We start from the raw sequence: 26,076 nt of genomic DNA on the forward strand, positions 1-26,076 counted from the left end.
GTACAAAAGTATGAATTTTTTCAATTTACTTTTGAGCACAACAACCCCAATTATAGACCCAGCTACTGATGAAGAATTTATTCATGAAGCTTTAGAGAAATATATGGATCCCCAAAATGTCAAGGAATTTATGAAGAACAACGAAACCGAAAACTATGGCTTTTCAATATCAACCAGTGCTTCTTCTATTGATGATGACAAGTTTATGCCCATAATTATAACAGAAGCTAGGGAAATAGAAAATGAAATAATAGAAGCCGAATGTTGTGATCAGGCGACCAAAGTTTGGAATATCTTTACATCTGTGGGAGATTCACAATCAGAGAAGTTTCATGCAGTAAATTCGCTTTTCAATGCATACAACTCAGAACTAAGAACACAAAACCAACTGTTGAAGACATGGGAACAGAATATCCAAGAGGACTTTGAAAATTCTATTCAAAATTATGAAGTTCAAAAGTTAACAAAAAATGATTCCAAAATTTTTAAACCAGAAATTTATTTCAGATTACTGTCTGACCAAATAAAACCACTGAATAAAGAAGATATTGACGAATATTTAGATGAAATATTTGAATCTGTTTTGAGATTATACCGGCTAGAAAACTTTTCAAAGTATCGAATACCTTTTTTGAATCTTCAAAATCGTATATTTTCAATAGTTTATTCGATGACAAAAAAAACATCAATGATAATTGAAGCTAGATCTGGCAAACTAGATTTGGGTGATACCCTCAATACAATAATCACAAATAAAGACTGCCTTGAATATCAAATTGTACCTAAAACAAAAAAACAAAGAAGGCATCTATCTCAAGAAGAACTAAATATTGATAATAAATACAGACCCACAAGAGATTTCATAAGGTATATGTCAGAAGCAATCACATATATGACACGACACAGAACATCGTACGGTATGATTACCAATTTAAGCGAGTCGTTATTCTTCAGAATCAATTGTGATAAAAGCAAAGTCATAACACAAAAAAATAAAGATGGTGAAAAAAAAGAATATATGGCTACTTCTATTGATTATAAAGTCATCAGGAGTACGGATACAGTAGTAACCCTCAAATGGATGATTTTTTATGTGCTTTCAAAGCTATTACGTGGTGATGAAGACTGTCGGTTGAGTGATGGATTCATAAACAAAATATCGAAAAGCTCTTCAAAAGAAAAAGCTGAAACTTTACGACAGAGAATTAATTATAGGAAAGCACGAAATCCAAACCCTCATAATTACAAGTCTTGGTTCATCGAAGATACTAATTGCATAAGATTACAAAAAGATGATTTGAAAGTATTACAATTGGGTGATGAGCTTAGAGCTAAAGTTCTCCAATTATCATACAAGTCGCTATCAAAAACTTTTAAAATTGATGGTTTAGAACCAGATCATCAATTTGTGCTAAAACTTTATGATTTCCCCATTTTCAGGGGTTATGATGAAGAAATCCAATTAGATCAATTGAGAAAGTTGGATAGAGAAGCTAGGTTTCTTAAGCACATAAACGATTGTATGCAAAACCCCAAGAACAAGTTTAAAAATGTATTTAATTATCAAAAGTTATACAAATGTTCATACATTGAGGTACTAGACAACAAGGGTAATTTTGTAATAGCAGGTTATGGTTTGATATTTGACTATATTCATGGAATTCCATACAATAGTGATGATTCACATCAAGTACAATTATTGCTTGAACAAGAATATATGCTGTTCTCAATGAAGATTCGTCATAATGACCTAGCTCGTGAACAGAATGTCATCTATAACGAGAAAAATGACTCTGTTACAATTATTGATTATGGTTTAGCCAGCTTCCGGCAGACTTATAAGGCCTGAGCCAAGTGTGTTAATCAGAATTAATGATAATTATATTAGAAAACTGAATATCAAAGCTTGATCCAATCATTTATTACTATTTATTAATTTTTTAGCATTTATAAAAGAATCAGTAACAACAATAAACTTTTTCTCAACACCAGTTTTCTCTTTAATCAATTTTTCTAATTTTTTAATAGTTGCTAATTCTGAATAAGTTAACCCACCAATCATTACAATAATAACAATTGAATTTTTTTGTAATAATCCACCAAGACCAATATTGTCTTGTGTTAATTCTTCATCTATAGTTTTCCCCAAGATTAATGATTTTAAATCTAGATGATCCCATGATGATCTTTTTGTTGTGGAGATGGTTTGTTCTAAGATTCTTGTTATTAATGGGATATAACCTCTATAAGCAAACCCTAAAGGATCATCATCATTTGGTACTAAGTTTAATTTTAAATTTAAATTATTGAAATTTTTTATAATTGATGGATCACCTCTTATAGTAATTAAACCAATTTTAATTAAATTTTGTAAAATTTGAAAATTTTGGAATCCAAAAAATTCTAAAATTTCATTATTTAATTGGATATAATCTTTTTCTCTTATCCCATTATAAATTATTGAAGTTATTGAAATAAGTCTTATTAATTCTTCAAAAGAATAATTATCTTCATAAATCAATTCTAATATTTTGCTAATTATTGAAGAATATGTTAAATTTTGTAATATAATATCTTGTTGAAATTCTAAAAGGATATTAAATTTTGAAAATTCATCATTTGTTTCTAATTGAGTCAAGATTGATTCACTTAATTTTGTATGATTTGAAACTTGTTTTTTCAAAGATTCTAAATGTGGTAAATTATCAACAAATTGTTTAACTTGAGAAATTGTGGATTGAGATTGTAAATCATTATAATTTGATTGCAATTCTTTAGCTTGAGTGTTTAATTCATCACAAGCTTCACCAAAATTTTTAAATTTTATTGAATCATATAATGAATCTTCTTCTTCATTTAAATTGAAAAATTCATCATCAAGTTTTATGGAATTTATATCAATATCATATAATTCATCTATAATCCCTGAATAAGTTAATTGGTTTAATAAAACAGAAAGGAAATCCAAATTTCTTTCTAATACGATTAAATCACATTGTTTACCACTATTATTTGTATTTGAACCATATAATCCTTGATCAATCTTGAGATATTGCTTTTTATCCAAGGGGGATAATGAACTTATATAATTATTATTTAAATTTTTCCAAATTGAAACAAATTTTGAAGAATTTAGTCCCTTTGCTAAGATATGAGTTATTCTAATCTCTGGGTTTTTTAATAGATAATTATGAACCCATTGAGCTAATTTGAAAGGTATGTTGGAATTTTTATAGAGATATAATGAATTTAATTCATCTAGGTATAATTGAATAGTTGAATCTTGTTGAATATATATTAACCAAGAATTTATTGAATTTAAATCACCAATTAACCCATGTTGAGATAATTTAATTTTGAAAGATTTGAAATAATCTTGAGTTAATATAAGATCAATTTTGTAAGAGGGATTGAAGTTGATTAAATCATGGATGAATTCTTGTAATAACTCTAGATTTGATAAATTTGATTTGATTAAGAATGTGATATTTTGTGAAGTTGATTCAAGGATAGTCTTTATTGAATTTTTTTCAAACCAATATACATCCAAGATATTTGTTTTAGATTTTAAATTTGAAAAAGGTATTAATGAATTGATATAAGTTGATAATGATTTTTCAATGACTAATGTTTTCTGTTGTTTTGATAGAATGGATATCAATTGATCTAGTGGGTCAGACATGGTATCGACTGTGGTGTTTAATATATGGTTCTCAAGATATAAGAATGTCTACTTGTTTACGTCTTTATTAGCCATGTTGTATGAATCAAAAATACGAAATTTCCGCGAATTTTTCAAAAGTATAAAAGAAAATAAAAATCCTTAAACTGAAATTTTATTTTGTACAATAATCAAAGGAATTTTATTTGTATTGGGTATTCATACATTTCCGTGATTCTTCACTGGATAGATATTTAATAGGTCTTGTGCCCTTCATTTATTATTTTGCAGTTTTAAATTGGAATACTCAGTTATCATTATGATTACAGTGATAATGTGTGCGCATTAATGCTTTTGAATTTGTAATGAGCATATGGACATTGATAATGAAGCTATACTTTTTAATTTGTTTTGGAAATGATAGACAATGAGAGTATTAGTTTTGATAAAAGTACAAGTTGTATAGTAATTAATATTATATTAAACTTGGTTTGTTTTTGAAATACAATTGTAGCTTGTAACTTGTAATTAATTTGTCATAGTACAATCAATATATATATAAACAACAAAAACTACTGATAATTGACGTATTAGATCAAGTACCATCGTATATATGTACACATGTCAAATCATGAATATATATCTTGATTACAATAAAACAAAGTTATAACCATTAATTAATACTTCATGAATCATGAGTTGGTCTTTATGATCGCGTAACCACTGGTTATGTTCACCTGGTAATTATATAAATATATCCAATTTTTGAGAATACTATTTATTCAGTTGACTTTATGAGCTAGGGTTAATACAAAGTTAAAAAGATGGTAAATGCATTCATAGATTATGACTACGACCTTAGGGATAATCATATCTTGTTTGAAGATACAATTGATAATCTAAATGAGTATTTACCACTCTCTTTAGATAAGTTCAACCTTCAAAATTTATTTAAAATACGTCAACAAGAAATATTAGGAACTCAAAATGAATTTTATCTTGATGTTAATAATAAAGAAGATTTGTACAATGGTGAGTTTAGTGTATTCATACCATAGGAAAAAGAACTAATATGAATTTCCTAGCAATTTCTGCTATTAGAAGGGAGTTTTGCATCTCATACAAAAGATTTGATTCTAAAAATATTAAAAGGCTTAAATTAAAGAAAGGCGAAAGACCAAAATTTTTAAATTCCTTCTGGAAATTATTTGTTTCTACACCAATGGTCCATGATTTAATTTCAAATTATACTGAAAAGAGTGATGAAAAGCAAGCTAATAATCTATTTATTGATAGTGGGGCATTATTATTCCATGATGCATTTAAATCTATTCATTTCCAATCCATTAAAGAAATCAAAAATGATGAATTGTATCAGAATTTTGCTGAATTAGAACTATTTATTGATTATTCATTAGACAAAATGGAAGAAGATGAAGCAGTGGATAACTTAAACAGTTTATTATGGACTTTTCGCATCCTACATGATGAAAACTCTTCTGATGCAATATCCAAGTTTAAAACTTTCGATTTGGGAAAAGATATACAAAACGCCATGAATAATTTCATTGTTATACCAATGATCCATTTCATTGGAAGTCTTTTATTTTCAATTAATGATAAATCTAAATATTGGATTGACTTTCGAAGCTCAAGCTTGATCAAGAAAACACGTCCAAGTGAGTTTTGGAAATCCATTTCTGATGATGATGATAATCGATATCCACCCACTCTAAGAGATGAAGAAATGTTTCATTCACATTTGGCAGATTCTTTAATTACACTTGACTCTAAAGATCGTTTAACATTTATTTGTGGAATAGATTTAGAAGGTCCTAAATTAATTTCAGAGGCTTTAAAAAATCACAAGACTAATAATTTTGCAGAATTATCCAAGACATTCCGTAAAATTGGTCCATTTCAAACTTTTAATAAATTGGGTAGTTATATAATTAGTGATTTCAATAGAACCTTATATTTTGAATACCCATTGAATAATGGTAAATGGTGGAGTGATAATGAAGATGATGTTTCTGTTATTGATGCACCAGTGAGATATAAATTAATTGATAATAGTGGATCTATACAAGCTGACTTTTTAACATTACAATCTTTGTTATTTTTGAAAATCTATGATACCATTAGAAGAGAATTACCTAAAGATTCATGGTTAAAGGATTCCAATGGTAATGATGTATTAACTACAGGAGCATATAGATTATTGGATGAAGGATGGAATCAAGATCTTTTTAACCCATTTGTTTTATCACAGTTTAAACATGGATTTAAAAAAAATGTTGGAGTGGAGAAAATGGGTAATATACCAAGAGATGAAACCAAAACTTCCAAAAAATCTCCAACAAATGATCATAGAAAGACGAGGTCTTCAAAAAGGTTGAAACTCAAAAGTGAATTAGAAGGTACTACTAATGGAAATGATGAAAATTTTGATTCAACAAAATTATTCCCAATAAATACCAATTTAAAAGTGTCAAATTATAAGTTATTGGAAGAATACACATTTTACAAAGGTGTAAAACTTAAAATCAATGGTACTGATATATTCAAACCAAATACAAACATTTCGAATAAAGTATTTTTCAAAATGTTTGATTTATCCAATTTAAAATATCTTCATAGGTATGCAATCATTAATGGTATGCCATATACTGAAGAAGATGCTAAAGAATTCAATCAATCAGAAATTAATATATTAGCTTCATTAGAATATGGTTATAAAGATTTTAAATATGTTTTAAAAGATATTAAAGAAAGTTATTTGAAGGAAATCACAGCTTTGAAGAAAATCAATCAATGGAATTTAACACATGAAGAAAAAGATCAGATTAATTCACCTAAGTTATTACAATATGGATGGACATATCTTGAACTGTTTTCAGAAGGACAACCAAAATATTGTTATTGGGGGCCATTTATCTGTACAGAATTTCTTGAATTTATGAATGATAATGAAAAAGATACCCCTAAACGGATTGAGAACTTTAATAAACAACTTAAACTTCTTTCAAGAGCTAGGATTAAACATAATGATATTAAAAAAGATAATTTTTGCTTCAATGAGAATGATGAAGCATATTTAGTTGATTATGGACGAAGTATTATTAAAGATAATGGATATCTTGAGAATTATGATTGTTTTAAAATTGATCCAAATGAGAAGTTATGTCATAGTTTATAGATCTTTAGAGTATTTTGATATACTAATATAGTTGTAATTCGTTTTCTAAGTTATCAGTTATCAGCCAATATATGGTATGTTGTATGGATCAAATACCCGCGACGATCTCGACAAGAAATTGAAAATGAAAATTTAAAACCATGATCAATAATGTGCAGATTACTTTGTATTTTTGGGATATATTTATATTATATGTGAATAGAAGTTTGTCAGACCCATGAATTGTTTTACATGTTTCTTTGCTTTTGGAGTGTTGGAATTTCTTAAGAAAAGTCCCGTTGGAAAATTATAATTCGACTGGTTGTTTAAGATTTATTTGTCCATGAGTGTCTTGTATCCAGGAAGAAGTAATTTCAACCTGCAGTTCTTGATGGATACCTCTAAAGCACTATCTCTTAGAAACTATACTTTTTAATTTGTTTTGGAAATGATAGACAATTAGAGTAATGGTTTTAATGATGATAACTACAAGTTAAGGTGTATATTGATATTGATATATTGCATAACTTGCTTTGTCTTTTTAATAACCATGTAGCGTGATAGAATATGGATCGACAGTTATATTGAAAAAGTAGTAACAGCTATAGTACTAAGATTATAATCACAAGCCTTTGTGTGATCTTGTACTATGATATTAATGTTGTTTGGATCAAATATACCAATCAAAGGCCGCGAAATTTCTAAACGTTGGATATTTTTAAAAGAAATTTGTAAATCATTTGAATTAGAATCAACTCTTAATATTGCTTGGGTCATATGCTTTTAGAGTAATTCAAAAACTTTTGTCAAATATGTTTCGATATCATGCTCTTTAAGTGGGGTAATTTTTCCTTGAAAATATTAAACAAGTCAGTGTTCTTTACACCCATCCATATAATCAAAAGTATCCTAGCATTTGTCGTGGGATCAATTAATCTGATTCATAAAGCTATACTTTCTTATAATTTGTTTTGAAAAATAGACAATTAGAGTATTAAGTTTTGATGATTAGAAGTACAAGTTAAGAGAATGTTATATATATATTACTCAATATACTTGTTTTGTTTTGGAATGAATTGTAGTGTAATATAATGAGACGAAGTCTCGTTATATTATTATATTACTAAATTATTATATTATTAAATTATTATATTGTTAAATTATTATATTGTTAAGTTATTATATCTATTACTTTTTAATCAGATCTTTAACCCATGGTATAATATAATACCCTACAATAACAAAATCCAAATTTGTAAATTTAATCCATTAAAACGTAAATGATGTGTATAAATATGAATATAATGTGTATGCCTTATTTAGTGTAATGTATTGTTTATTCAGCAGCTTCTTTTTCTTTAGCTAATTTAGCATAATAAGCTTCTCTTTTTTCAATTTTACCCTTGTGGAAACCCCACCACCAATAACTAGCGAAACCTAAACCTAAGGTCAAACCAACAGTTAAATCAACATAAGTTTTTCTGGCTAAAGAGCCCTTGATGATACCAACAGCCATTGTAATATAATGATAATGATATTGTGTGTTTTAATAGTTGATTGTTTTCTGTTTATTGTACGTTTTTCATAGATTTGTTTTTTTCATTTTTCAGTCTTCCAATCAGCGAACACTTAAAACCAAAACCCGCGAAATTCTAAATCAGGGCGACCTTTGAAATTTAAAGTACTAGAAAAAAATTAATCAACGAATAAACAACAACTAGAAATAACTGGTATTACTATCAAACAACAACAAGTTATACAATGTTCGCTCGTCAACTCCTAAGAAACCAAGTCAAACCTATGGCCAGACGTGCCTTCCACACTTCAAAATCTCAAGCTGTCCATTTTGAAGAAGGTGTTTATACAAATATTCCATTTAAAGTTCATAACAGAAAAATTCCATATGCTATAGTTCATTTTAGTTTCTTTGGTTTAGGTTTTGCTATACCATTTGTTGCTGTTTATGTTCAATTGAAAAGATCTGGTTCTATTTAAGTTGGGCTATAAGTTGGTAATAAGATAAGATAAAATATAATAAAATACAAAAATATTATAAGACAGATATTCAGATAATATAAGACATATTTATTCAATACATGATTAATTGTTATATGAATGTAGTATAATAAATAAATAAATAAGGTAATAAATAAGTAATAAATAAATAAATAATAGATCAATAGACCAATAAATAATGATTAAATCAATTTTTCTCTTGCTTTTTCAAATATACTCCAGCTGCTTTATTCCATTTTGTTAAAGTTTCATCACTATATTCTTCTTGAGCAATAATTTGGTTTTTTGAACCCCATTGATAACCAATTAAAACTAATAAAGTAATACCTGTTCCAATTTTAATGAAATTTGATTTGGCATTTTTTGGTGCATGCCACCAACCACCTGTATAAAGTTAATATATTAATACTAGGGTATATATGAGTTTAATGCTTACCTGTTGGTGTCCAAATATGCTTTTGAATGGTTAGTATAATATAATATTTGGCTTATATATGGGCTAATACTCACTTTTGGATATGGAAATTTACCACCACTCTAATAAACATTGTTAGTAATGGAACAATATCTTTATAGATCATTAATATATTCATACCATTTGAAATAAACTTGGTTAAATAATCGAGCTATGATTGACTGTTTATCTAGATCTCTTGTTGTGATAATACTTTATATGATATTCTTTGACTTTTTTGGATATATTATGATTTAATATTTCTCCACTAAATAGAAATCCCCTTATACTATGAATCTGATTATACTATGAATTGAAACACAATGATGACCACTGAATAATGAGATCACAATAACAATAACACTTGATATAATTAGAAACCTATTAATAAAATAAATACAATCAATCCTTCTGATCAAAATACCTTGTTTAAACGAATACAAAATCATCAACAAATCTCGAAATTCTCCTTATGTAAAATACAAAATATTCAAAATGGTTTGAAGCACTGATTGAATCTGCCATTGAAATTACGGGTTTCTTAAATTTATATACACGAAAAATAAATTTAATTTAACGCGTATGTACATTGTACATTGTACTTCAATTAGTATTAATAACAGAATTACAAACAAGGAGTATAAATATGTCCTCTAAAGATGAATTAATAGAAAAATTCGGTCCCAAGATTGACCATGAAGAACTCATAACAAAATGTGAACAAATTGTCAAGATTTTCGCTATATCAATTGAAGATTTATATATAAATTGGGAATCATTTGTTATAACAAAATATGATGGTTTAAAATTAGAATATACTGTGGAAAACCTAGGTTTATTACAAAATTATATTCAATCAAATTTGGAAAAAAGAAAAAATGGTGCTCCAAGTACAACAAAATTAAATAAAAAGATTAACATTACAAATAATAATTCAAGTCCTTTTAATTTCTTACCTTCAACTCCAACTATCCTGAAGAAAAAGCAGAAATTAAATGATTCAACTCCAAGGAAATTGGTATCACCATTAGAACAAAAAACTCCAATAACTAATACACCAGTGGTAAATACTCCAACACCTTTGAAAACAACTCAAGAATCTGGTAAAATTATTGAATCATTAAATAATCAAATCACTATATCTCCAGGTTTTAAACCAGATTTATCAGATGAAAATCCAATAAAATTAATTGCAAATTTTGATCCAAAAAAATATCAATTCCGTACAATGAGAACAAAAATTTTAGAAACTGCAGATATCTTGGATGAACAAATTGATTCATTTACAAAAATTATTCAACAACATTATCAAATCCCTTCATCAGATTTTAATAATCCTTCAATAATATCTCAATCTGAAATTATTACAGTGGGGAGAATCATACCTGATAATCCACAAGTTGAATCAATTCAATTAAATTCAAGTTCTCTTGCATTAGAAACTTCAAGAACTTTAGGGATTGGTAAAAGAATCCCATTAGATTTATCAAATTTAACAGATTATTCATTATTTCCAGGTCAAATTGTTGCATTAAGAGGTAAAAATGCAAGTGGTGATTTTTTTAAAATTAATGAAATTTTAGAAATTCCTTATTTAGGTTCACCAGTTTCTACTAATGATGAATTAACAACATATTATGAAAACTTAGAAAATGATTTAAAAATTTTATGTATTAATGGTCCTTATACTTCATCAAAAGATTTAGATTTTACATATTTGGAAAATTTTGTCACTAAAGTTAATAATGAAATTCAACCACATGTTGTTATTATGTTTGGTCCTTTTATTGATATTTCACATCCTTTAGTTTCATCAGGTAATCTTGATATTGAATCTCCAACAGGTAAAAAAATTCAAACCCTGGATGATATTTTTAAATTTTTAGTATCACCAATTTTGAAAAAAATTAATAATAAAATTCAAATTATTTTAATTCCATCATTAAAAGATTCTATTTCAAAACATGCTGCATATCCACAAGATTCTTATGATAAAAAACAATTACAATTATCATCAACTAAAAATATTAAAAATTTCCCAAATCCTTCTATTTTCCAAATTAATGAAATATTAATTGGTGTTTCAAATAATGATATTTTTAAAGATTTAAAAGATATAAATAAAGGTTCACCAGCTGGGGAGAATAGATTTGATAGAATTTCAAATCATATTATTCAACAAAGAAGATTTTATCCAAGTTTCCCCGGTTCAAAATCTCAAAGAAAAATAACCAGTTCAAATGATGATGAAGATGAATTTGAATTTTTACCTTCTTCAGAATTAGATGTTCCATATTTAGGTTTATCAGAATTTAATGATGTATTACCAGATATTTTAATCATACCATCAGAATTAAGATTTTTCGCAAGAGTTGTTAAAAATACTTTAGTTATTAATCCTGGTGTTTTTATGAGACCAAATTCTTCTGGTACTTTGGCACAAATTACTATTGAAAAACCTAAAATTGATGAATTAACTAAAATTAATGAAGATGGTGAAGATTTATATTTACATGATATTTGGAAAAGAGCAAGAGTTGATATAATTAAAAGTTAGTCTTTACAAGTTTGGGTTTTGGTAACATATTGTGTTTATTATTATTTAAAGATATAAACGAAATAATAGTGTTTTAATATATTGTAAACTCATATCAAAATCAATTCAAATGAATTGGAAAAATAAATTCAAGACTTTCTCCTAACATTATAATAATCGATACTAAGGTAGCTCTAGCATTAATATTACTTATACCATACTTAATTTGGTAAGAATTCGCGCACTTATCGGTTAGCGCAGCATGTTCATTAATCAAATTACCGCGAATTGAATATAAAAAATTCAAATCATTTCTAAGATAAACAATCTTTTAAGCTTAAATATGTATGGCTTAACTCTCGTTAAAATGTTGAACTTCATTATTTAGATCTCTAATGTCTCAATTTTACTCACTAAACTTCCAATTAATTTTGCCCTTTGATAGAATTATTATATGGCAGATTATTATTTAAGGTAACCGTTTTCTACGGATGGCTGATGGTTGATATACTTCTTTGGAATAGGTCACTAGTTTAATAAAGCTATACTTTCTTAATTTGTTTTGAAAAAGACAATTGGAGTATTTAGTTTTAATGATATGAATCTACAAGTTGTATAATGCTGATAAATTATATTAAACTTGGTTTGTTTTTGCAATAGAATTGTAGCTTGTAACTTGTAGCATCATTGTATGAACAATATAAGCAACAATAACGTTAATATAATTGACAAATCAACCGTCATACGAAGTCAAATGGTTAAACAAAGCAGATTTGATGTCATTCATGTTTTAAATGAGTTAAATTATCTAACGTGATATATAATGTTTAATATATGAGACCAAATTTTCCTGGTACCGTAAATTACCATTCAACCCCCTAAATTAATTGATATCATGGATTAACTAAAATTAATTTGAATTTGTCAATTAAGGAATTTATATTTAATATTATATAGTAAACGCACATGCTATATATATGGAGAAGGGAAAGAATACATGTATATAATCATAATATTAAGTACTGCATAATATCACATGCATGAAGTGTACTATATAGTCTAGCTTACAATTGTGTTTTTTAATATAACATAATATATGTATTTATACATTTCAAATATATAAATCAAAAAATAGTCTTTAACATTGTAAACTCATATAAAAATCAAATAATAAATGAAGAAAAAACACTATAACTGCATCTCTCATTAAAAATAAAATAATAAAAATCATAAAAAAAAATCAAAATCATAATACATTTTTGAAATTTAAACTAATTCTTCAAGCTGTAGTCTTCTTTGGTGAAGTTTGTGTTGAACTATTTGGACTTGGACTACCTTTAACTTTATTCTTTAATGATGATAAGAAACTTTTCTTCTTTCTTGGTGATGATTGACTTGAGGCAGATTCAACATCATTTGTGGTTTTAGGTGGGGCTAATTCATCACCATATTGTTTGGCTGGTTTAGATCTAACTGCATTATCACTAGTAGTTGGATTTCCATCAGTATCTAAAACTTTGTCTTCAGTACCAGGAACTGGACCGGTTTGACCAGTGTATGGATTCTTATTTTCATATTGGAAATGTTGTGGTAATGAACCTGATGATGGTTCAATTTCATTCTTTTCTTGTGATTTTGTATGTTCTTTACTAAATTGGTTATAGGCTGATTTGGATGATTTTTGGGATGCTCCTGATGTTGATGATTTTTTATCAGCATTTGGTCCTGCATTACTTGCACTTAATCCACCAGCTGTGGCACCAGCAGTAGCACCTGTGGCAGCACCTGTTGTAGCACCACCTGAACTTGGTTTAGTAGCAGCAGCGCCAGCTGAACCTGTTGGATCAGTAGCATCTTTAGAGCCACCTGAAATACCTTCTTTAGTTTCTCTTTCAGCTTGTTGCTTAGCATATTCATCAGATTTTTCAGCAGCCTTTTGAACATAAACATTACCTTTAGTAATATATTCATTATCACTATTCTTAGCATATTCATCAACTTTATGAGCACCTTGTTGAACATAATCATTAAATTGAGAACCATACTTTTCACCATATCCTTTAGCTTTCTCTAAATAAGCATTATAACCACCACCTTGGGTAGCTCTTTCACCATCGGATGCTAAATTTGAGCTAACATTTTGACCACCACTTGGAATTGAACCTTCTTTAGTTTCACCACCATGGCCACCAAATTTATTAGATAAACCAGCAGCACCTGCAGCGCCTGCGACAGCACCTGCAATACCACCAAGACCAAATCCACCTTGGTTAGCATGTTCCTTTTCAGCACCTCCTAATGAGGTTGGATGTGATTCTTCAGTTGCTGGAACTTTTGAAGGTTTAAAAGAAGCATCTGTAGATTTAACATGACCAGCAGATTTAGGATCTAAAGTTGGTGCACCATCATCAGCTGTTGGTTTATTTGATTGAGAAGTAGCTTCACCAGTAACAAATGGATTTCTATTTGAACCAGCTAAATCTGATGGTGCATTACCACTAGAAGTGCTTGATTTACCAGCATTAGAAGCAGAACCGTGAGAAACATATTGAGATGATGGTGGATTTGAAGCAGAACCTTGAGAAACATATTGGGAAGATGGTGGGTTAGAAGCAGAACCTTGATCAGTAAATCTTGAACCAGTAGAATTATCAGCGTGTACACCTGAAGCAGAATAATCAGGTTTTGATGAACTTGAACCTGAACTAGATTTTCCAGCATAAGCAGCTCCTGCGCCAATACCAGCTCCGGTGGCAGCGCCAGTAGCAGCTCCTGAATGACCATGACTCTTACCACTTGAACCTTGTTGAGCAGCTTGAGATGAAGTATAACCTTTAGCGTCAGAGTTTCTTAAAGCTTGATCTGGTTGGTTGGCGAAAACATCAGAGTTTGTACCAGTGTAACCAGTGGATGATGAACCATAAGCAGAGTTGGATGATGAAGTACCAGCAGTTGATTTATTTTGAGAACCAGAGGTACCATAATTTGGTGGTAAAGTAGCACCTGCAGCACCTGGACTTGTTGGAACACCTGAACCTGATGGGCCTGTAGATTTAGATGTAGAATCATATCCAGAAACTGGTGGTTGAGTAGCAGAAGATGAAGACTGTGGATGAGCTGAGGTTGAATCATGATCACGGGTAGCATATGCAGCACCAGCAGCACCAGCACCGGCAACACCAGCACCAGTTGCAGCTTGTTTACCAGAAATACCATGGCCTGAAGAAGTTGAATCAGAAGGAACTTGACTAGCACCATGAGTGTAGTCTTGAGCAGGGGCACCAGTTGAACCAGTTGTAGCACCAGTAGCAGCACCATGTTCACCTTGACCAGATTGTTGGAAGGCTTGTTTGGTGTTACCAATGTATTGATCAGGAGAGTCTTTGATATCACTAGCTAATTTTTTAGCACTTGAATAATCACCTTTCTTAACATCTTCAAAAACATTTTTACCTTCGGAAGCTAATTTTGTACCATCTTCTTTGGCAGCTTGGGCAATTGAAGTAGCATCCTTTTTGTTAAAGAAAGAGAACAAACCACCTTTCTTTTCTTCTTTTGGAGCTTCAGTAGTAGAAGAAGTTGAGCCATATGCAGAGTCAGATTGAGGAACATCTCTGGTTTTTGATGATAAGCCTGAGACATCATCACCTTGATAACCAGCAGAAGAGGATGGAGCAGTAGTACCTGAGGTTGATGGTTGACCTGTAGCAGAACCGGCAGTGGTTGGTTGAGAAGCATTAGTAGTATCAGCACCATTTGAACCACGACCAGCTAGACCAGCGATACCAGCACCTGCAGCAGCAGCTCCAGCACCAATACCAGCAGCTTTACCGTAACCTGAAGAAAAAGAATCTGGACCTTGAGCATTTTGAGCAGCTAAAGGAGCATCACCTGGACCTCTTGCATTTTCAAGAGCATCAGAATCACGTGTGGCACTTGAGCCATATGGACCTGAAGTAGATGAACCAGTTGCAGAAGAGTCGGTTGGAGCAGATCTTGAAGATGTACCTGAAGCACCAGCAGCACCAACACCAGCGCCTGTGGCAGCACCAGTACCAGCACCAGCAGATGAAGCACCTTTACCAGAAGATTTGTAGTCAGAAGAGTTGAAAGCATTCTTAGTGTTACCAATATATTCATCTGGGTTTTTCTTGACATCACCAGCGAATTTTTGGGCACTTGAGTAATCACCTTTCTTCAAATCACCAGCGATGTTTTTACCTTCAGCAAAATGTTTGGTACCATCATCTTTAACAGCATTACCAAGAGAAGAAGCGTCATTCTTTGAGAACTTAGATAAGAAACCACCTTTCTTTGTGTCTTCTGGGGCTTCAGTAGCAGTTGAACCAGATTCTGAACCAGAAGCAGCAGAAGCACCAAGACCAGCTGCACCGGCACCAGCACCAGCACCAATAGCAGCAGATTTACCGTGACCAGAAGAAGAAGAGCTTGGACCATGAGCATTTTGAGTAGCAGCTGAGGCATCACCAGGACCTCTTGCATTTTCAAGAGCATCAGAATCACGAGTAGTACTTGAACCATATTGACCTGAAGTTGAGGAACCAGTTGGATCAGAGCCTGAAGATTTACCAGAAGCACCAGCAGTACCAACACCAGCGCCTGTAGCAGCACCAGTACCGGCACCAGCAGCTGAAGCACCTTTGCCAGAAGATTTGTAGTCAGAGGAGTTGAAAGCATTCTTAGTGTTACCAATATATTCATCTGGGTTACTCTTGACATCACCAGCGAATTTTTGGGCACTTGAGTAATCACCTTTCTTCAAATCACCAGCAATGTTTTTACCTTCAGCAAAATGTTTGGTACCATCTTCTTTAGCAGCTTTACCAATAGAAGAAGCATCTTTCTTTGTAAACTTGGATAAGAAACCACCTTTCTTTTCTTCTTTTGGAGCTTCAGTAGCGGTAGATTTTGAACCTGAACCTGAACCTGAAGCGGCAGAAGCACCAACACCAGCAGCGCCTAAGCCAGCAGCTTCTTTACCATGAGATTGTGATCCAGATGTAGTAGATGGATTAGCAGAAGAGGATTGTTGAGTATCTTTTGGAACAGCATTGTAAGGATTGACATTATCACCTTGAGGATCAACCCTGCTTGAAGTTGGTTGAGAAGCATAAACATCATCACCTTTAGGACCAGATGGAGTTTCAGCAGCAGCTTGACGAGAACCAATATTTGGTTGTGGAGCAGAAGAAGATTTTTCAGAACCATGACCACTTGAAGCTGCGATACCTGCACCGGCTAAACCAGCACCTGCACCAACACCAGCAGCTTTACCATATCCTGAAGATGAAGATTCTGGACCTTGAGCATTAGCACCTGATGATGAAGCACCAGCACCAGTACCTGCGTCTGAACCTGAAGCAGCACCTGAGCCAGATTTATAATCAGAAGAGTTGAGAGCCTTTTTAGTGTTACCAATATATTCATCAGGATTACTTTTAACATCATTAGCTAATTTCTTTGTACTTGATAAATCACCTTTTTTCAAGTCACCAGCAATGTTTTTACCTTCAGCTAAATGTTTTGAACCATCTTCTTTAGCAGCTTTTGCAATTGAAGAAGCATCCTTCTTGGTGAATTTAGAAAAGAAACCACTCTTTCTATTACTAGATTTTGTAGATGGAGCAGAAGTAGCAGAGTTTTCAGAAACAGCATCATTAGAAACAGCAGATTTACCAGAAGTTGAAGTAGCACCTGCTGGAACACCAGAAGCTCTCTTTGATGAAGAAGAACCTGAACCTGAACCAGTAGCAGCACCAGCACCGGCTAAACCAGCACCTGCACCAATACCTGCAGCGGTACCAGCATTTGAACCTGAAGATGAAGAACCTTTATTGGCAGCTGGATCAAGAGATCTTTGAGTGGAAGAAACATCAGATGGGATTTTACTAGTACCAGCAGTACCATATTCAGCAGGATAACCTTGAGAAGTTTGAGGGGCTGAACCTGAACCTGAACCAGTAGAAGCATCATTAACATTAATTTGAGGAACATTACCACCAGTAGCACCAGTTTGAGGACCAGCTTGAGAGCCAGTTGGAGCACCAGTTTGGGATGGATGAGAAGTATAAGCATCAAAACCTTTAGAAAGACCTTCTTGACCGGCTTGTTGACCACCTTGACCAGCAGCTAAAGCGGAACCACCACCAACAGCGGCAGCAGTAGCAGCGGCAACACCAACACCATGACCATTACCTTGAGTTGATGGTTGAGTGTTTGAAGCATAAGGAACAGAAGTTGCAGGGACACCTTTAGAAGCAGTAGTGGAATCAACAGGTTCTTGAGCAGGAACTTGAGAAGGAACTTGAGCAGATCTATTTGAACGAGATTGTAAATTAGAAGCAGAATCTTCCGGATAAGATTGATAAGCAGAATGTGAAGCTAATTTTTCATTTTGAACCTTTTCTTGTTCAAATTGTTTAGATTGTTGAGCTTCAGCCTTCTTCTTTTCAGCAAGAACTTTAGCTTCTTGTTTTTCAGCTTCTTCTTTTTCTCTCTTGAATGCAATAGCATCTAAAACTTGTTTTGGAATAATACCTGCATGTTTAACAACTTCTTCATCTGAGAAATTTTCCCAATAAGTTTCAGTTGGATCAATTGGAACAGATCTTTTGGAAACACCATTTGAAGCACCACCAGTTTGTTGTAAATAACCTTCAATGTATTGACGACGTGTCTTGTATAAGTTAGATTCATATTGAGCTTCCTTTTCAGAAGTAATTTTACCATAAACACTTTCAACAATGAAATTCAAAGCAACTAATAAATGTTCAGAGAAAAGAACAATAGCTAATAAAGTCCATGGTTGTAATCTAACTGGTGATTTCAAATGAGAAAATGAATCAACATCATATAAATCAGATTGTCTAAATAATGCAGTAACAGCTGGTGCAACTAAAGTGGCAAACCAAGTTAAACCTCTTAAATTCTTGTTCCATGGATCAATTGAATCAGCTTTATGAGGGATTGGTCTTGCAGCTTCATTAAATAATTTATAAGCATCACCTCTGAATTCAACCCAGTTACTAATTAATGAAACAATTGGAGATAATGACCAAACAGGACCAAATAAAGCTAAATAACCAAATTGAATAGTTAATTCTCTATATTCATCATCAACATTGAAAGGAGGTAATGTAACTTGTTTACGAACTTGTTCCAAAAATTCAGCTTCTTCAGGTAAATCAGTTAAAGCAACTGCAGCATTTTGTTCTTTTGATTTTCTAAAATGTTCAGTAACTTTTCTAATAACAACAGGAACAATATTTTCCACAAAGAATCCAACAACTTGATTTGTAACGGCAAAATAAGCAAATTGTTGATTTAAACGGTCTTTATTGATTTCAAAATGGGATTGATTAATAGTAATGTTATATCTATTGGTATAGCCATAAATAAATGATAAATATGGATTAACTAAATGACCAAATGGTAAATAAACAAAACTTGTAATGATTAATGGAACATATGAAGCCAAAAAGTTCAAAACAAATTGTTTTTGAATAACAGAACGATCATGAGTTGTTTGAGTTTCATGATTTTCCCATGCAACAAATTTATCAACAAAAATGGTATAAACCGCGGTAATGATTGGAATAAATGCAACAATTAATACAGTTGGAACTAAACTTAGGAAGATTTTACCAGAACCTTGATAAATTTCATTTAAAAAGATTTCAATAAAGAAACAACCAAATTGATAAGATAACAAAACTAAAGCAAAAGTTAAAGCAATTGGAATAAAAGCCAATTGTCTTAATGATCTCTTGTAGGATGGGAATTTTGGAGATTTAATACCGGTAACATTATCCAATTCTTCAACTTCACCAACAAATTCACTTCTTTTAGGTTCAATTAAAGAAGAATCCTTAGTGTTCCAAGTAATAGAATAGATATTTTCCTTCTTTTTCCATGAATTTGTAAATAAAATGGCCCAAAACAAATTCAAAAATGTGAAGATAGCAGAATATCTCTTAAAGAAGAAATAAGATAAGAATCCAAGAACAGAAGGAACAACTAACCAAACGGTATAAAATCTAACAAAACCAAAATATAATGCAACTCGTTCACCTGCAATATCTTTAATAGTTGCAATATCATTTTCATCAATCAATGGTTTTTTCAACCAAGTATCTAATAATTTTTTATTCAATTCATAATCATGTAATGGAATGATTTTATCAACAAATTCCCATTGACCTGAACCAGCGGTTATACCAGCACCACCTTCAAATTCAGGATCAGTAATGATTGAATAACCAGTACGTAATTTTTCAGCAGTTGTTAATTTTTCCAAAATTTGTTCATCATCATCAATTGAATTATTAACACCATACAAGTAATCTTTTAAATGGAAAGATTTTAAAGCTTTTAATAAAGTTGAATCATTTAATTTGATAAATACTAATAAAGTTGAATCTTCACCAGGTCTAACTTGACTATAAAATCCAGCTTTTATTAAAGTTTTAATTAAAGTAGCAAACTTTCCATCAGAATTTTCCAATGGGATACCTTTTTCATCAACGGTATACTTTACAGAAAGTACAAAATCAGGGTTCAATTCACCCAAAGGCTTAACATTATCCAATGTTTTTGCCGGCATTATATCTAAGTGAGAACAATTGAATATAATACTTTTAAAATTGAATTGAATTGAATTGAATTGAGTTGATAAAGTGAAAATGTTTCAAGAAGAAGGAAAGCTTCTCTGTATTTAAATCAGGCACCAAATTTCACTTTCTCGCTGGCAAAATGAAAAATGATTGCTTTGGGACTGACAGGGACTAGAGTGGACTATTTTGATCTATTTTGGTTGATGGATTTGAAATTTGGCTGTGGAGTTTGGAGACTGGTGAATTACCTAGTTGTGTTCGCGAGTAGTTAATAAGTGTATTTTTGTGACAAGTCTTCGGTACCACACTTTTGGATCCAGGGACTATATATAAACTATAGAGACTAGACCCTAAATTTTAAGCTGAAATTTTATTTGAAATTCATTTGCAATGCAAAATTCAACTAAAATCAGCAATGAATTCAATTCAATTGCCTATTATTCTTACAATTTAGATCTGAATTATATTACTTGTGTTTATGACGAAATACTACATTGATATAGATTGTAAACCATACATTGATGATTCTTCTTTGGCTTCTTTGGCTTCTTTGATGGCTTCGAACACAGCAAATACAATCATTACATCAGTCTAAAAACAGCACAGTAATATCAAACTGACGCAATATTCTATATCAGTGATTACAATATCAGCACTCATCAACCCAGTAATGAACTTGACATGATCAGAAATGAACAATCGTTTATTCACTGCAAAACTGAGAGAAACCGCTTTTCGCTTCCTGTTTTCGTTTTGGGTTGTACTACTCGAGAAAAAAATGAAAATTTATTTGGCAGATTTACTGCTGATAAAGAAAGAATTTGTATATCACAGATCATATCAAATCAGTTTGAAAGACCATCTAGTGTAAGAGGATACCAAGATACCTGCTCATCACACAAAGATCTCCAGTTTATGTCACTTAGATTCTTCAAATCATTCACAACTTCTGCCATACTATATAAATCACCAACCCGCATAATGTCCTTAGAAGAACCATCTACTGCTAGAGTACAAGAATTGATTGCAAATTATGATTCTATATATTCCAAAGTTCAAGAATCCGTTAAATCAAGACCTGATTCAATCAATCATCCTGTGGAATTAGTCGCTGTTTCTAAGTATAAACCTGCTAGTGATATCAAAGCTCTTTATGATCATGGTGTTCGTCATTTTGGTGAAAATTATACTCAAGAATTAATTAGTAAAGCTTCAATTTTACCAAAAGATATTAAATGGCATTTCATTGGTGGATTACAATCAAATAAATGTAAAGATTTATCAAATAATATTGAAAATTTACATTCTGTGGAAACTATTGATTCTTTGAAAAAGGCTAAAAAACTTAATGATTCAAGAAGTGGTGTAAATGGAAGTATCATAAATATTTATTTACAAATAAATGCATCAAATGAATCACAAAAATCTGGTTTAAAACCTGATGATTTCGAAGGAATTGATGAATTAATTCAATATATTACTAAAGATGCAAAATCTTTAAATTTAGAAGGATTAATGGGTATTGCTTCATATGAACAATCAACATCTGAAGGTGAAAACAAAGATTTTAAAGTCCTTGTTGAATTACAAAAACAATTGAATACAAAATATAACCTAAATTTAAAACTTTCAATGGGTATGACTGCTGATTTTGAAGAAGCTATAAGACAAGGAACTTCTTATGTTAGAATTGGGTCTGCAATTTTTGGTTCAAGACTTACAAAAGATGAGATTAAAGAACAAAAATAATCATATATATATAAACTTATTTAATAAATAATTTAATCGCCCTCTGATATTCATGAATGTTCAAAAAAATTAACAATTGAAGTCATCAAATAAGAACTTAAATTTGGTGAAGTTGCTCTAATCCTAAATTCTAAATTATAATCATCGATAATTTTAACCTTCATTAAAGTACCAAAAGTTCCCTGTGAACTAGTATGTAATATCCCTGCTGCAAATATAAATAATTCACTATTTTGTTCAATATGTGCAAATCCTAATTTATCAATAAATCTTAATAACCATGCTCTATCATTAACTCTTTCTGAATATATTTCATGTATTGATTCACCTTGGTTTCCTAAAGTATCAATTTGTTTCCAATGTGATAAAAATTGTGGGAATGGTAATACGGTTGGTGTAATGAATTTATTCAAGAAAATTGGTAATTTTAATTTAATATTATTAAACCCACCACCTGAATTGAATTGAATTCTTAAATTTGGTATTTCATCAATAGAAAATGGTGATCTTAATAGCACCTCGATATGTGATGAAGTTTTCTCATCAATTTCAATATCAGTTTCTGGTAATTCTAATAAATTAACAATAAAATTTGGTTTTATAGTTTTATATTCTGATAAACTTGTTATAAATGAACTTAAAGGTCTTGGAGATTTATTTAAATATGTTAACGTAAATGAAATTAAATCTTTTTGTAAATTTGATTTATTTATCCTTAATATAATCTTGAGTAATGAATTTTCAAAAAAAATACCTTGATTAAATTCAAAAATTCTATAAAATCCTTTATCCCAATTTGGTGTTAATGGAGCCACCACGGCTGTTGATTTTCTTGGTGCAGGTTTTGGTGGTGGTGATTTAGCTCTTGATGAAGCTGATGATGGTGCAGTTGTTGTAGTGCTGGTGGTTGTGGTTCCAGTTGTTGGTGCTGATGATCCAAATGGATCATTAAATTGTTGAGTAATTTGTCTTGGTGTATCATTATCTTCATAATCACTACCTTCATCTGATACTTCAATTAAATCATTTGATTGAGTATTTAATTTTTTGGTTAAATCATCTGTACTTTTAACTAATAATGATTTTTTAACATCAATATTACCTAACCTATGTAATAAAGGATTTTGAATACTATTGAAAACTGGTTGTTCATCAAATACTATATGAAATAAGATTTCACCATTTTTAGTGTTTAATTTTTGAATCATTGCTAAATATTCCACGGCACGTTGTTGTAATTCTGAATCTATTGAATTAATTTCTGTACTTAGAAATTTAATTAATTTTGATTTCATAATTTTATCATTTAAATTTGTTTTTTGTAATTTTAAAAATGTAGTTAATAACATTGCCCTGGTGGAATTTGAAACATAAAAATATATAGTTGATAATATTTCCATTTGTTGATGAATTGAATATTCATCTGCAATTAATATACCAAATTCACCTAATAAATAAGCAGATATCTTGACCATTGGTTCTGCAAAATTTTGTTTGGTAATATATTTCATCAATTCTAAACATGTAAATTTATGTAAATTTTCATTATTAACCACAATTTGAACAACTCTTTCCCATATGGATTCATCTAATATAACCCCCACCTGGTCAATTAATTCCAACATTGTCTTGACAAACCAAAGGGGATCTTTAGCAAATTTTTCACTTAAAACTGAAACTTTTATAGCAATTTCTGATTTTAATACATGATCTGATAATGTTAAAGTTTTAATCAATTCCCCCACAACAAATTCTATAGTATTTGAATCAGTTAATGTATAAATTAAATCTAATGATTTCCTACAAATTGAAACATCATGATCTCTTAACAAATGGAAAATTTTTAATAAATGTTTTCTTGAAGTTTGTAATGAATATGCTCCACCTGATGAACTTAATGAAATTAATGAATTCAATGCAAGATATCTTGTATTTGTTTCATTTGAATCTAATAATTTTGTTATAGCATCAATTGAAGATGCAAGGGCTTCTGGTGAAGGGTCTAAATGACTTGCAAGACCAATTATGGCAAATAAAACTGAATTATGAGCATTTCTCACGGCTAAGTCAGGTGTTTTTTTGGTAGTAAATTCAATTGTTTTGGAAACACAAGATCTCAGGATTCTTAATGTATTTAAATCAATATCTAAATATTCAACACTTGGTATTAAAGTTTCTAATAATCCACATAATCTAACAATCAACCAAGGATTTGCAATTTGTCCAAAAAAATAATGATCTTGAATTTTGGAAGGTTCCATAATTAACAAATTTAATTTTTTAGCTAAAGTTGGTATTATTCTTTGAGATTGTTCAAAATCAATATATTTAGCAATGAATTGAATTAAGGGTAAAATTGATAAAACAACACCTAAATCATTATCATCACATAATGTTAAAATTCTTGGGATCCATGGTGAATGTCTTGCAAATATTTCAGGACTTGATTCAACTAATTTTATTAATGCTAATGAAGATCTTTTCTTTAGTAATGGAGTTGAAGTTGGTGATCGAAGAATTTGGAAAACATCTTCACTTAGGAAATTTGCCCATGTTTCATTACCTAAAGTTGCAATACATTGTAAAGCTAATAAATTATGTTCAATATCTGGGGAACTTAAATCATTTTTAAGGGAGTTCACAACTAATAAAAGGAAATCAGCTTCTGAGTCTGATTTGTTATTAGTTGAGATTAATAAATTAATAGCTAAATAACCAATTGATTTTTCAGAATATAATTTTGATGATAATAATTCAATAATTTGATTATGACCAAATGATAAATTTAATTGAGAAACATTACAACTAATTGTTAAATAAATATAAATTAATTTTGACACATATTTTTTCCTTTGATAACCAGTTAATTTTGAACCTGAACTAAATTGTTTTTGTATATTAACAATTTCTGAATTTATTCTTTTGTCTTGTTCTTCTTTAGCATTTACCGTCCGAAGGTCAGCAATAAATTGCTGTAAACCTTTCATATTCCCAGCCATGATAAAAACGAGCCCTACCAGATGAAATTTTGTATGACGTACCAATCAATGGAAGACACTCTCGTCTTAATTATTCAAAAATTGATGGTTAAAATGTCAAATCAAAATAGATCAAAACAGATCAAAATCATAATACCGTGAATTCAATATCGGTAAAAATGCAAAACGCGGAATTCTATAAATATCGGAAACATCGCGAAGTTGAATATGACAAAATCATCAATTGTTAAGGTAATAAACAGGTACAATGAGCAGTATATCATATGGTTCAGAGTTACTATTATCTTATTCATACTCTAATCATGTTTAAAAAAGATTTAAACATCTTCTAAAGTATGGATTGTTGAAAAAAATTTGAAAAAAATGCAAAAAAATAAGTGCTCCGCGACGGGGAATTGAACCCCGGTCTACCATGTACTGTCAGAACAAAATTCGCGACAAACGGTGATTCTAGCCACTAAACTATCACGGAAAATTTTGGCATAGCCTCCGGCACCTAGTCCCCTGCTAATTTTCGCGGCTTATAACCACTAAACTAACAGGCAACTTGTTAAAATTGTAAGAGATTGAAAAGTTGACTCGGTATATTATGTATCACGTGACCAATGTCATGTTTCTTCAAATTTATAAAGAACAACAACATTTATATTCAAATAAAGTACATTTTGATAAATTTGAAGCTATGATATACATTATTAGCTACATTAGAAAATATTTGGCTCGGTGAAAACATGTTTAAATCTGGATTATTTGTATATTATTTATTTGGTGTGTACCCGGTAAGTGCAGTATCTGACAGTCGGCCGAGACACTTATAGCTTTTAGTGATTTATTTAAAATATCATAACTT

The 26,076-nt window shown here is 30.5% G+C and overlaps 7 protein-coding genes across 7 annotated transcripts; 4 read left to right on the forward strand and 3 right to left on the reverse strand.

Moving 5' to 3' along the window:
• Positions 1 to 1,915: 1,915 nt before the first annotated feature.
• Positions 1,916 to 3,682, reverse strand: VPS33 (tethering complex ATP-binding subunit VPS33; the record flags this gene model as incomplete). Its single annotated transcript, XM_011274997.1, has 1 exon — positions 1,916 to 3,682. The coding sequence occupies one exon, from the start codon at positions 3,680 to 3,682 to the stop codon at positions 1,916 to 1,918; it is 1,767 nt and encodes a 588-aa protein (XP_011273299.1).
• A 1,051-nt stretch (positions 3,683 to 4,733) lies between these two features.
• Positions 4,734 to 6,860, forward strand: BN7_4374 (uncharacterized protein; the record flags this gene model as incomplete). The annotated part of the gene is made up of 1 exon (XM_011274998.1): positions 4,734 to 6,860. One exon carries the CDS (start codon positions 4,734 to 4,736, stop codon positions 6,858 to 6,860), a length of 2,127 nt encoding a protein of 708 aa, XP_011273300.1.
• Positions 6,861 to 8,600: 1,740 nt separating this feature from the next.
• Positions 8,601 to 8,834, forward strand: COX8 (cytochrome c oxidase subunit VIII; the record flags this gene model as incomplete). The annotated part of the gene is made up of 1 exon (XM_011274999.1): positions 8,601 to 8,834. The coding sequence occupies one exon, from the start codon at positions 8,601 to 8,603 to the stop codon at positions 8,832 to 8,834; it is 234 nt and encodes a 77-aa protein (XP_011273301.1).
• A 1,121-nt stretch (positions 8,835 to 9,955) lies between these two features.
• Positions 9,956 to 11,866, forward strand: POL12 (DNA-directed DNA polymerase alpha subunit POL12; the record flags this gene model as incomplete). The annotated part of the gene is made up of 1 exon (XM_011275000.1): positions 9,956 to 11,866. One exon carries the CDS (start codon positions 9,956 to 9,958, stop codon positions 11,864 to 11,866), a length of 1,911 nt encoding a protein of 636 aa, XP_011273302.1.
• A 1,258-nt stretch (positions 11,867 to 13,124) lies between these two features.
• Positions 13,125 to 20,468, reverse strand: IST2 (Ist2p; the record flags this gene model as incomplete). The annotated part of the gene is made up of 1 exon (XM_011275001.1): positions 13,125 to 20,468. One exon carries the CDS (start codon positions 20,466 to 20,468, stop codon positions 13,125 to 13,127), a length of 7,344 nt encoding a protein of 2,447 aa, XP_011273303.1.
• Positions 20,469 to 21,393: 925 nt separating this feature from the next.
• On the forward strand, positions 21,394 to 22,227 carry BN7_4378 (pyridoxal phosphate homeostasis protein; the record flags this gene model as incomplete). The annotated part of the gene is made up of 1 exon (XM_011275002.1): positions 21,394 to 22,227. One exon carries the CDS (start codon positions 21,394 to 21,396, stop codon positions 22,225 to 22,227), a length of 834 nt encoding a protein of 277 aa, XP_011273304.1.
• A 50-nt stretch (positions 22,228 to 22,277) lies between these two features.
• Positions 22,278 to 25,226, reverse strand: APL3 (Apl3p; the record flags this gene model as incomplete). The annotated part of the gene is made up of 1 exon (XM_011275003.1): positions 22,278 to 25,226. One exon carries the CDS (start codon positions 25,224 to 25,226, stop codon positions 22,278 to 22,280), a length of 2,949 nt encoding a protein of 982 aa, XP_011273305.1.
• Positions 25,227 to 26,076: the final 850 nt, after the last annotated feature.

This window comes from Wickerhamomyces ciferrii, contig 00156 (assembly GCF_000313485.1).
Source record: "Wickerhamomyces ciferrii WGS project CAIF00000000 data, strain NRRL Y-1031 F-60-10, contig 00156, whole genome shotgun sequence".
NCBI lineage: Eukaryota > Fungi > Ascomycota > Saccharomycetes > Phaffomycetales > Wickerhamomycetaceae > Hansenula > Hansenula ciferrii.